At 48.1% G+C, this 12,707-nt stretch overlaps 1 protein-coding gene across 1 annotated transcript in view; it reads right to left on the reverse strand.

Annotated features, from left to right (window-relative positions):
* The window catches only part of LOC135392760 (pancreatic triacylglycerol lipase-like), a 37,533-nt gene extending 25,026 nt beyond the window's left edge, over positions 1-12,507 (reverse strand). The window contains exon 1 of the mRNA XM_064623475.1: positions 12,417-12,507. Within this exon, the coding sequence (XP_064479545.1) occupies positions 12,417-12,471 (55 nt within the window). The 5' untranslated portion in view covers positions 12,472-12,507. The remainder of the gene's footprint in view (positions 1-12,416) is intronic.
* Positions 12,508-12,707: the final 200 nt, after the last annotated feature.

Raw genomic sequence — 12,707 nt, forward strand, 5'->3', positions numbered from 1 at the left:
GACGCGAGCAATGGGAACTTCGCCGATGTCTCGACGACAGCGGTGGACAGAAAAGTAGTAACCGCATACGACGATTTCTCGACGGAAAAACGGCCAACTTTCTCACCGGCACCATAACTCGACGGAAAAACGGCAGGACGAACCGCCTGCACAGATTTCCACTGCGGCGGACGGTGGCGCCCTAGCGGGCGTTTCGTTAGTCCGTGTTAAATTTTGACTTCAAATTAACTGATAAATATTTTGCTACACATAGAAAAGTTATAGCGACACACAAGAAGTTCTTGCGGTCAAATCATATTCGCGAAGCAAGCGCTACAAAGGCGCCCTCAGACAACAGCGGGCGGGCGACAGCATGCTTCCCAGTACTTCCCAGCTCCCAAGTTGGTCATACGGGCATCCGAAATGCCCGCCAAGTCCGCTCGTGGAACGATAGCACGTAGAGCAGTCCTATTGGCTGCCGTCGAGCGGCCGCTTCCGCTCTTCGCCGGATTTTTCTGTCCACCGCTGTCGTCGAGAAATCGGTGACGTTCCCATTGCTTGCAGCGCTAACCGCATACGACGAATTCTCGACTGAAAAACGGCCACCGTCACCGTTTTTCCGGTGAGCCGACGTGAGCAATGGGAACTTCACCGATTTCTCGACGACAGCGGTGGACAGAAAAATTCGTCGAAAGCGGTAACCGCATACGACGATTTCTCAACGGAAAAACGGCCAACTTCTCCACCGGCACTACAACCGTTGACGGAAAAAGGGCGGGATGAACCGCATGCACAGATTTCCACTGCGGCGGACGGTGGCGCCCTAGAGGACGTTTCGTGACACCGTGTAAATTTTGACTTCAAATTAATTGGTAAATATTTTCCTACACATAGAAAAGTTACAGTGGCACACACAAGAAGCTCATGCGGTCAAAGCATATTCGCCAAGCAAACGCTACAAAAGCGCCCTCAGACAGCAGCGGGCGGGCGACAGCATGCTTACCGCTTCCCAGGTTAGCCATACGGGCATCCGAAATGCCCGCCACTGGTCCGGCACATCCGCTCGTGGAACGACAGCGCGTGGAGCGGTCCTATTGGCTGCCGTCGAGCGGCCGCTTCCGCTCTTCGGCGAATTTTTCTGTCCACCGCTGTCGTCGAGAAATCGGTGAAGTGCCCATTGCTCGCGTCGGCTCACCGGAAAAACGGTGACGGTGGCCGTTTTTTCCGTCGGGAATTCGTCGTATGCGGTTAGCGCTGAAGAGCGAAAGCGGCCGCTCGACGGCAGCCAATAGGACCGCTCCACGCGCTGTCGTTCCACGAGCGGCGTGCCGGACCAGTGGCGGGCATTTCGGATGCCCGTATGGCTAACCCCTGGGAAGTGGGAAGGATGCTGTCATCCGCTCGCTGCTGTCTGAGGGCGCTTTTGTAGCGCTTGCTTCGCGAATATGCTTTGACCGCAAGAACTTCTTCTGTGTGCCACTATAACTTTTCTATGTGTAGCAAAATATTTGTCAGTTAATTTGAAGTCAAAATTTAACACGGACTAACGAAACACTCGCTAGGGCGCCACCGTCCGCCGCAGTGAAAATGTGTGCATGCGGTTGGTCCCGCCGTTTTTTCGTTGAATTGTCGTGCCGGTGGGAAAGTTGGCCGTTTTTCTGTCGAGAAATCGTCGTATGCGGTTACCGCTATTCTCACCGTATTCCCGCTCAAGGTTGATTCACACTGCTGCGTTTTCGGTTGCGCTTCCGGGTTACGTCAGCTGACAGCGAATCATTGCAACGTAACATGCTTCCGGATGGAACGAAGGTACACGTAAGACGCTATACGCAACCGTAAACGGAGTAATGTGAATCAGCCTTCAGCCCAGAGGGGTCCCCTGTCCGCTTGAAAAGCCTTGGCAGTGCTTCCTACACGCGCAGTGAACGCGTTCTCAATGTCAATCGCCATGCGTGCCCAATTACAGTCATGTCACGATTATAACAATAACGTCACGGATAACGAATTTCCAGAAAACGGTACCAGGCAAACTTCCGGGGAAGTCCGGAAACTATGGGAGACCTCTTTATGGCTCCAGAAAAGGAAAGAAGGAAAAGATAGCTACTTCAAACTTCGTGCGAAGTGAGCTGCTTGAAATTAGTACGCACGCCTGTAACGGAAGTTTGACAGACACACGGCACCCGTAGCTTCACCCTGCTGTTCAAAGATGGGTAGTGCCTCAGAAAGTGTTTCCAGCGCACATGTTTTTGTCTTTTGGCAAATCTCTTCGGTATAGGCTAAAAGACAGGCGATGCTTTCGGACGGCCTGGACATTGACGTTCACATGCTGATTTCTTTGCGCCCGGTAGATACAGGGCACCTCTTCCGCCTATCGTGTGTACCATCTCTACCTTGTGTCCGCACACACGCCAAAAGGGAGTGACCTCTGAAGAAAGGGGAGTCAAACAGCACAGATTGCCCCGGTGAGATGTGACCATTTTCCGGTAAAATGCGAACACAGAACATGTCAGGGACAGAGGACGTTGACACTTTTCCGGATACGCGAATCGGAATGACCTAGGTCCTGGAAGGCTCGTTCCCGGTAATATACTAGTCCGGATAACGAGTTTTCCGGATATCTGAACTCCGGTTAAGCGAGACATGACTAGTTCAATCTCAATAGCCTTGGCAGTGCATTGAGCATGCGTTCGCTGCTCGTGCGGAAAGCGATGATGAAGCTGTTGAGATTGGGTCTGAGTCTCGAACTCAACTTTTGTGCGTACCGTCCCTGGACCCGCTTGCACAAGAGTTGAGTACAAGCCTCATCTTCATTCCCAATAGCCCTGTACTAGAGGTGTCCCACTCGCTGGTGGTAGCCAAGGTCGTGCTGGAGACTGCGAGGTGGTGCGTTGGAATACCGCCGGCTGTGCTGCCTGAGGTTTTCCTTGGGTTTTCCGTAAACTTTTCAAACGAATGTCGGCACAGTTCCCCCCTTAAGTCAGCCCAGGCCGCATACTAACCCCGCTGTCCCCCAGTCGTGCCTATACTGTCTTCTCTCCATCTGTCCACATATGTACGCCGTTCATAAGCCACAGTTGCTTCGCGGCGCTAACAAGAAATTTGAAAAATTCAGTGGCAATTTATCGGGAAGCATCTGAGAGTCGAACCGAGACGTTTATCGGTTCGGTTCGGGTTTAGGTTCGACGATAAGGGTACAGTTCCGGATCAGCTCCGCAAGGCAACTATAATGGTTCGCACCGTTTTTTTTTTTTTTTTTTTTTTTTCAAACGGTTAGGTTCACGAGCCGGTTAGAGGCCATGGGTGGGGTGGGGGGATATATTTATTAGACGAAAAGGAAAAAAAAAAAACGGGGGAAAGGTGGGAATGAAGCACAACAGACAGGTTAAAGCACACTTCCGTTTGTCTGGTACAGTGCTTGAAGTGGGCATGAAGGCGTCAACGGTCGTTCAAGATTTTGAAAGATTTTGCACGATATAAAAGACAAGATTATAGTAGTGGTTGCGACAGGAGCATAACCATGACTTACCGGTTTGGATTGACTGTCCCAGATCGCAACTCATGTCGCGGTGGTTAACTAACCCACCAGGTTATTCGCAGAATATTGGCAGGGATATAACAGTAAACCAAGCCTACTACGTTAGCATAAGTCATCTAAGTCATTGAAATTATTGATTACCAAGGTGAAGACGCGAAACAGCGACGACGACGACGTTAAGCAGTAATGAATTAATTAATCAGCAACGTTAATTAAGTTTGATTGGAATGGTGCGATTCTGAGTCCGTGGTCTTTATTTAAAAGGCGCGTTATCGTGTTATCGCTGACCGCCGCCGTGCTACCATGGGCTAGATTTTGAACTTTTCGCTATCCCGTAACGCTTGCTAAACGCTCGTGCTCCCCGGTTGACGGCCAATGCGCGTGACGGAATGAGCGCGCAAGTTTTGAAAGATAGCTATAACGATCGCTATGTGCACATCAAGATTGAGCATCTGGTCAGAATGAAAAAAACATACCAATCTGGTTTGTTTTGTGCATTCGAAATAAAAGATGTAAGAACAACCATACTGACATCGTATTTAAGAATCGCCAATTGGTGGAAATCTCTGTTTGCACTTGGCCGTCCTCTGTGTTTGTTCCACAGACACTTCACACAAACGGCGACGAGGATGGCTGGCCCTTTACTTTCTAAGGGGCTTATGTAAGCTCACACGTGCTATGTGTTAGCGATCAGGTCTGCGGTTAGGTGGAAACACTGTGTAGCTGAGGCTGATTTGTACATTATTTTAATATATGTCAATTCATGAATGTCACCCGAAACTGTCGTTGATCCCTAATCCTTATATATATATCCACGTGAGAAGCACTATAGTGCTTCTCATCTTAGGCTTCTCAATGATGGCTCCCCTACTTTTATACAAGGCGCACTACTTTAATCGTGCTTGGATCTAACAGCCGTGTCTGCATCGATAGCGCATCGTTTCACCTGGTGCGTTGACGTAGACACGCTCGGGAGTGACCACCTGCTCACATCCGTGGCGCCCGCCGGCCCCACGCTAGTCACTGCATCAAGCGGACCAACTGTGAGAGTTACAGGACTGCTCTCGAATCCACTTTCGCCGCCAATACGCCCGACAGTGAAAGTGGCTTTTCTCGGGCAATCACTGATGCAGCGTCCCCGTCCATTTTTCTGCGGTTGATGCCGAATATGAGAGGCTCCGTGCCATTCGTCGTCGCGCCGAGCGCAGAGCTCGTCGCACCCAACTTCCAACTCACCAAACTGAAGCTCGACGGATCCAGAAGGCAATTCAAAGGCGTCTACGTAAGTTAGCGCGCGACCGCTGGCGGCACTTCGCTGCATCTTTGTCACCCCGTACACCGATGTCTCGTATATGGACCGTGCTCAGGGGGCTTTCTGCCCCAGTTGCTCAGCGGAACCCATTCCTATCCTTATCACTACCTTCCGGGCGCTCAGTTCTGCAGATCGCTGAAGAGTACTGCGCACGTCTCACCACGCCCTCAGCCTTCTGCGCTGTCTTCTGCACGTGATATCCCTATCGTGCTGGATTCCTCTTCAGACCCTGCCTTGGACGTACCTTTCTCGCTTGTTGAGCTTGAATCTGCCCTGAGGAATTCCCCCCAACACACCTCGCCTGGAGCTGACCAGGTGACGTACAAAACCCTCCGGAATCTCCCCTTATGTGGGCGTCGGCTCCTCTTGAGGCTCTTTAACAGAACCTGGCGGACAGGTGAAGTTCCACGCGGTTGGAAAACTGCAATGGTTGTTCCTCTTCTGAAACCAGGCAGGTCGCTGCATAATATTGATTCCTTTCGCCCGATTGCCCTCACAAGCTGCGTTGCGAAGACAATGGAGCGCATGGTTTTCCGCCACTTGAACTGGTACCTGGAAAGCACGCGCTTTTTTTCCTGAGGCGATGGCAGGCTTTCGTCAGGGACGTTCAGCAATTGACAACGTACTCGATCTCGTCGCTGAAGTCCAACAAGCAAAGGCTGAAGGCGACCTCACCGTGCAGTTTTTCTCGACGTAGAGAAAGCTTATGACAACGTGTTGCACCGCGCCATCGTCGCGACGCTACGAGAGGCGGAAATAGGAGGTTGCGCCGTCTCATGGATCCAGGCCTTTCTAGCTGACCGACGCATCTTCGTGCGCACAACGGAAGGTGACACCGCTTTCCATCCCGTCCGTCGTGGTGTCCCCCAGGGAAGTGTATTGAGCCCTCTCCTGCCCAGCTGTTATAATAATGTTATAATGGCTTCGCTTCCCGCCCAGCTTCGTGATCATACCCGCATCACTTTGTACGCAGACGACATCTGCATATGGACCTCTGCCACCCGTCGAGACACCGTCCAACGCCGGTTACAATGCGCCTTGGATTCTATTGTAGAATACCTTGCCGACCGAGGCTTATCGGTCTCTCCTGCTAAGACCGTTTCCATTGCTTTCACCCGACGCTCATTCCAAAGGTATCCATTGTTCGTCAGTGGGACACCGCTGGACTTTGTGCCTCATTGCAAGTACCTTGGCTTGACATTAGACAGAGGCATGACGTGGTCCCGGCACGTGAAAACAATAGCCACCAAGACCAGCGGTTTTGTAAATGCTCTACGTTGCATTGCTGGATCGTCGTGGGGCCCTTCATGCGCTAACCTCCGTCACGTGCACACAGCGTTGATTCTAGGCACATTGCGTTACAGCCTGCCTATTCTACACGGCCTCAGTATATCCGGAGAGCGTGAGCTTCTCAATATTCAGCCCCGAAGCCTCCGCGTCTGTTTGGGAGTTCCGAGAACGACAGAGACCTATTCTGTAATGGCAGAGGCACGCGAAACACCAGCAGGCGTCCTACGAGACGTGGAAACACTCCGGATGTATGCGCGGTACCTCACACAGCATCCTTACCATCATCTTCGGCTCATTGATATTGACTGTCCGGACTCCAGCATTGGTATTGCTGTTGACCGCCTGAAAGTGCACCTCCCCACCACACCATCAGTGCTTTCCTATGCCCCGCCAATGTGGACTCTTCGCAGGCCTCCTGTATGTGACCACATTCCTGGTCTTCTGAAAAAAAACTCTGTACCTCCCGTTGTTGCTCACGAACTTACACTGGAGCACCTTAACTCAGCGTACTCTCAACGACTCCCTGTGTACACGATGGATCAGTGTCTTAAGGCGGATCTACTGCAGCCTTTTATATGCCACATGAGAACCTTGAAGTGGCGCACAAGCTCCCCTACGAAACGTCATCTACTGAGTCCGAGCTCTTCGCCATACTGACCGCGTTGAACCACATAGCGGTATCACCGCCTGGCGCTTGGGTTGTGTTCACGGACAGTAAGGTTGCGCTAGACGTTCTAGCAAATTATTGTTCCAGAACAATCGGCGGCCTAGACACCATGATAGTCACAATATACAACCGACTTCTATCCTTTGGTCATAGCCTGTGTTTCCAATGGGTACCCAGTCACACCGGCCTGCACGGTAACACCCGCGCAGACGCCTTAGCACGTCGGGCACATGGGGACGGCACCTCCAATAACTGTCTCCTACCACTTTCAGCCTCATCCTGTCGGTTACAGACACAGCGACTCCATCATAACGGCACTCGGCAGTTTCAAGAGCACGCTGTCCGACTGAACGACCATCTCCGGTCTATCGACCCGTCGATGGATTTCGTTGCCACACACCACTGCTCGCGTCAAGAAACGTCCATTCTACACCGACTACGCATTAATGCTGCCAGGATACCTCTACTTCTCTGTAAAATGGGTCTTCTCCAGTCGCCCAAATGCCCCACTTGCGCTGTTGAAGCTGATGTTCCACACCTTCTCCTCGACTGTCACAGATTCGACACCCCTCGAGCCACGCTGAGAGGACGCCTACTCGAGCTGCGGTGCACGGACTTTTCTCTGGCCACTCTGCTCGGCCCAGTACGAGATCACACACAGCGGTCTGTGACCAAAGCAGTTCTGACTTTCTTGAGAGATTCAGGTCTTATGAACAGCCTGTGAACTCAGTCGTGCAATCTGATTCTTCTGTGCCCCACTCTCACCCTCAACGCATTAACTTCATGCTTTCCTTTTAAAGTCATCTTTATGTAAGTAAAGTCATCTAAAGGATGCACCACTGACCAGTACTAATAAAGCTTGACTTAATGGAAAGACTGGTTCTGATAAATTTCGGGTTCTTAATATAAATGCCAGAAGCATGGTGAACAAAATAGTAGACATAGAAAGTTTGCTTTTGTCTCATGATCCGGATGTGCTCATTGTTACGGAGACTTGGCTTCACAGTGATATTGAAAGTAATGAAATAATTCCACCCAACTATACTGTTGTTCGTAAGGATAGATCCTCTAGAGGTGGAGGCGTCGCTGTTGTCCTAAAAAAAATATTGAGTACATTGTGCTGCCGGAAGTTGTTGATGTCGAAATGGTTTGGGTGAAGCTGTTCCTTTCATTTGGAAATTTGCTTGTAGGCGGCTTTTACAGGCCTCCTTCTGCAGGCATATCCGTTCTGAATAAGCTGTCTGATTATATAAACACTCACGTTGCCCGCCATCCCTATGTAATCCTTGGTGGTGACTTTAACTTGCCCAACATTGACTGGTCTGCTCTCGCTGCGTTGACCAACGATGAATGTTCCCGCGCTCTCGTTGATATGACATTCTCGTTCAATTTACTCCAGCTCGTTAAGGAGCCTACGAGAACGCAGGGCACTACCTCGTCAATATTGGATTTGATGTTTGTATCAAACAAGATATTTACTAGAGAAGCGGAATGCAGCATCCTTGAAGGCATATCGGACCACAGGATGGTACTGTTAGAATTTGGGACCCTTCACCAAAAACGGCAGCAGTTAACAACTCGCGTATTTAATTACTTTTCTAGGGCAGACGACAATAGTGTAATGGATGAGCTTTCCAACTTCTTTGATACCTTCAGTGCCCTAGCAATTTCATCTGTGTCAGTGAACTCCCTGTGGGACCTCTTTAAACGAACAGTGTACGAATGCATCCGGAAGTTCGTGCCCCAACGACGTAAACGGTTTCGTTCCGAAAATCCATGGATAACTCGCTCAATAATTCATAAGAAAAGGAAAGTACAAAGATTATGCATAATGTAAAAAACCCCGAGACTAGGGAACACGAAGGGACAGACACAAACACGAAGTCTCACGTTGAGACTTCGTTGTCACGTTCAGTCACGTCACAGTCAGTCTTCGTTCAGTCACGTTGAGACTTCGTGTTTGTGTCTGTCCCTTCGTGTTCCCTAGTCTCGGGGTTTTTTTACATTATGCATCATCTTCACCAGCTCGCTTGCTTCCTAGCCATTTTTTCATTTACAAAGATTAGTTAGGAAGGGCGACAAGAACCTATCTCTTGATATCATGCGGCTTCGTGCTGAACTGAGAGCGGATATACGGGAATCAAAAACAAGGTACTTCAACATAACACTACATAATCTGCTAACATCGGACCCATCCAAGTTCTGGAGGCACGCCTCGCCGAACAAAGATAATCAAATAATGATAACACATGGCGATAATATTGTTCACGACGGCTGCTCCGTAGCCTCTCTACTCAATGAACATTTTGCTGGCATATTTACCATTGACGACGGGTGCTTACCATCTGTGCCCAGTTTTCCCACAGAACCAATGCCACGACTTAGCATTAGCGAGCAAGGAATCCTTACTCTACTTCTTAACTTAAACGGCAAGAAGGCCATAGGCCCAGACGGCATCCCAAATGCTTTTCTAACTCGGTACGCCGAGTGGTGCACCAAGTACCTTTTTCTTATTTTTAACGTATCTTTGACCCGTGGGGAGCTCCCGGACGATTGGAAGGTAGCCAAGGTTGTTCCTATTCCTAAAACAGGTTCCAAACTAAATATTGCAAATTACCTGCCGATATCCCTTCTGAGCACATGTAGTAAAGTATTAGAACATATCGTATATAAGCATATTTCAAAATATCTGGAAAGTAAGAATTTCTTCTCTACCAGTCAACATGGCTTTCGCCGCGGTCTAAGCACAGTGACGCAGCTTGTGAACATTACCCATGACCTTGCCAAAGTTGTAGACGCTCGTGGACAAGTCGACGTTATTTTTCTGGATCTCGCTGAAGCATTCGACAGAGTCTCTCACAGGAAATTATTATTAGAATTGAAGGAAATTGTAAGCGATGAACTCTTTACCTGGCTTTCCAACTACCTTGACAATAGAAAACAATTTGTCCATGCGAATAACGCCGACTCGTCCTTCGTACCAGTTACATCCGGTGTTCCCCAGGGCTCGGTCCTGGGTCCTTTGTCGTTTTCAATTTTTGTAAATGATGTTGGTATGGGTATCGATGTTAAAATGAACTTTTTTGCCGATGACTGTGTATTGCATAAGGAGATTAATGGCGGTGATGACTATGCATGTTTAAATAATTGTTTGCACAAAATGGCTGACTGGTGTGAGACATGGCAGTTACCTCTTAACATAAATAAGTGTGTGGTCATGAGTGTCACTCGCAAAAGGAAACCGCTCACCTTCAATTATTGTATTAACTCAGTGAATCTCTCAACGGTCTCCGAATACAAATACCTGGGCGTTTTTCTTACATCAGACCTGCGCTGGAATAAGCACATCCAATACATAACAAAGAAGGCTAACAAGAAATTATGGTTCTTAAAACGTCATTTTCGTGAATGCACAGCTCATACTAAGTTAACGGCATTCAAAACATTAGTTCGTCCTATTCTGGAATATAGTGATATTGTTTGGGACCCGTACACCATTGCGAATATTCGACTTCTTGAATCCGTTCAAAGGAGAGCGTTACGTTTTATTTTTAAGTCGTACCATCGTCTCACCTCAGTTACTCCTCTTTACGCACGGAGTTGCTTAATACCGCTGGAAGAGCGTAGAAAGACCCATAGACTCCAGTTTCTTTTTCATTTACTCAATGGTCAATTTCGAATCAATCATCAGGACTATATCAGTCCACACGCACCCAGATCAACACGGCTAAGCCATCAGCGCGCACTCAAACCATTCCAGTGCAGGACTGACTGCTTTAAATATTCGTTCTTTCCTCGAACCGTCGAAGAATGGAATTCTCTGTCATCTGCTCAGGTCTCACACCGCTCTGTCACGGCATTTGTGAAAGGCTTAAACGCAGTTACATGATGTGACATATGTGTCTTGTTGTAAACTATTTTGGACTTTCTGTGCCCCTCCTACTTGGACCCTTTCAGGGTTTGTAGTATTTTATAAATGAATAAAAAAAAATAAAAAAAATAAAATCTTCTGTGATCCATCTCATCATTCTTTCACCGTTTGTTAGTCATCTTTTTTTGTCATCTTTGTCTTTAATCTACCTCATCCTTCTTTCATCATTTGTTAGTTTATCCTTTATTTCCTAATTCTTTTCATTTTATTTATTTCTTATTTCTTAATTTTTCTATTTATTTATTTCTTATTCCTTCCTATTTCTTTCTTTCCTTAATTCTTTCATTTTCTTTTTATTTATTTATTATTTCTTAATTTTCATTCTTTATTTATTTATTTACTTCTGGAATAGCAAGCCGACGACTCGTTTGGCTGACCTTTCCCCCGTTTTTTGTTTCCTTTTCGTCTAGTAAATATATCCCCCCCCCCCCCCCACACGTGTAGTCATAACGGTTTTCAGTTGCCATCTTCGTTGTTGTTATTTCGCCACACCAGAAAATCCAAGGCCTGCAGGGCACGACTTTTTCGGCAGCTAAGAGGAAGGCTACAAAACTAATAAAAGAAAAAGAAAAGGAAAAACGAAAGAAATCGTTTTTATGTTCGTGCACAACATGCAAGGTTTCGCCCTTAGTCCCATATGAACCGTTATTTGAACCGGTTACCGAAATTTTTTTAACGGTTCAGTTCCGGTTCAGCTCCAAAATGGCGTCGACTGTTTCGGTTAGGTTAAGTTCCGGTTCGGCGAAAAATAACGGTTAATAACAGTTTTCGGTTCGGGTTCGGGTTGGGTTGCACTCTCTGGTTAGCATTAAGCGCCTTTGTGCGTCTCTCACGCTCATCGTCATTGAATCATAGACGTAGACGACGTCATCAGCTCCATCATATGCTGCGGAATATCTTGTGGCCCAGCCGCAGGATATTCCCAATGGTTAGAAGAGCATGGAAAAGCATGACGGGAATATCGCGAGAAATACCAATGGAGAGAAATGAGTCATGAGGAATACCGGGAGTCGAGAACTGCACGCATAGCAGACGACACTATCGGCCCTGTCGTCTGCTAGGGAATATCTTGTGGTTGAGCCGCAGCATATTCTCCATGGTTAGACGAGCACGAATAGTCATGACGGGAATATCGCGAGGAATATGAATGAAGAGTATTGAGTGATGAGGAATACCGGGAGTCGCGAACCGCGCATATTGTAGACGACACAAATCGGCACTGTCGTCTGTGACGGAATATCTTGTGGCTGAGCTGCAGGATATTCCCCATGGTTAGAACAGCATGAAAAGACACGACGTTTAGTGCTCGAAGTAACGTGGTAGCAGAAAGCTGTGACGTTTCGTGCAACTGCGGCTGGAATATTCCATGGAATGGCGTGTGAATGAGGGGTACGAAGCAGAAGAAGAACGCATGCAAAGCAACCACTGTGGTGACTTGAAAATCGTAACAGCAACAATAAAAAAAAAACGTAACTGTAAACCATAGCTCGCAGTGTCGCAAAAAGTACGTCTAGCGAGCAACCCATGAATGGCAGGACAGCATGTCCTTTTTTATACATGTCCAACTTCTGACATAACCATTTTTACCCCCCCCCCCCCTCCCTCTCTCTCTGTCATGAACACCGAATGCGAGGAAAGAAAAATAGTAGGACGATAGCGCCCCGTAAAACGTGGACGGGACGCTTTTAAATACACGACATACCTTGCACAGCCCGAAGCACCGATGCAAGTAAGACACACCAGATCATACCCATCATTCTCAACGCTATTGGGACCTTCACACCGATAGCACACCGTCCGATATAAAGCCAAGTTTGGTTTGGCGCGGGTTTCTATATACTTAAGCGTTCCCGTATCAGGCCCTGTACCGAGCAGACCATTGTGCAAAAGTTTGTATAGGGAGAGGGATATAACTCGCTGACGTCGTGCGCGCAAACTTTTGGGAAGTCTTTGCGAACGCTTTTGTTCTGCATTGCAGGAAACAAGAAAAACT

The sequence above is a fragment of the Ornithodoros turicata genome, chromosome 4 (assembly GCF_037126465.1).
Source record: "Ornithodoros turicata isolate Travis chromosome 4, ASM3712646v1, whole genome shotgun sequence".
Classification (NCBI taxonomy): Eukaryota; Metazoa; Arthropoda; class Arachnida; order Ixodida; family Argasidae; genus Ornithodoros; species Ornithodoros turicata.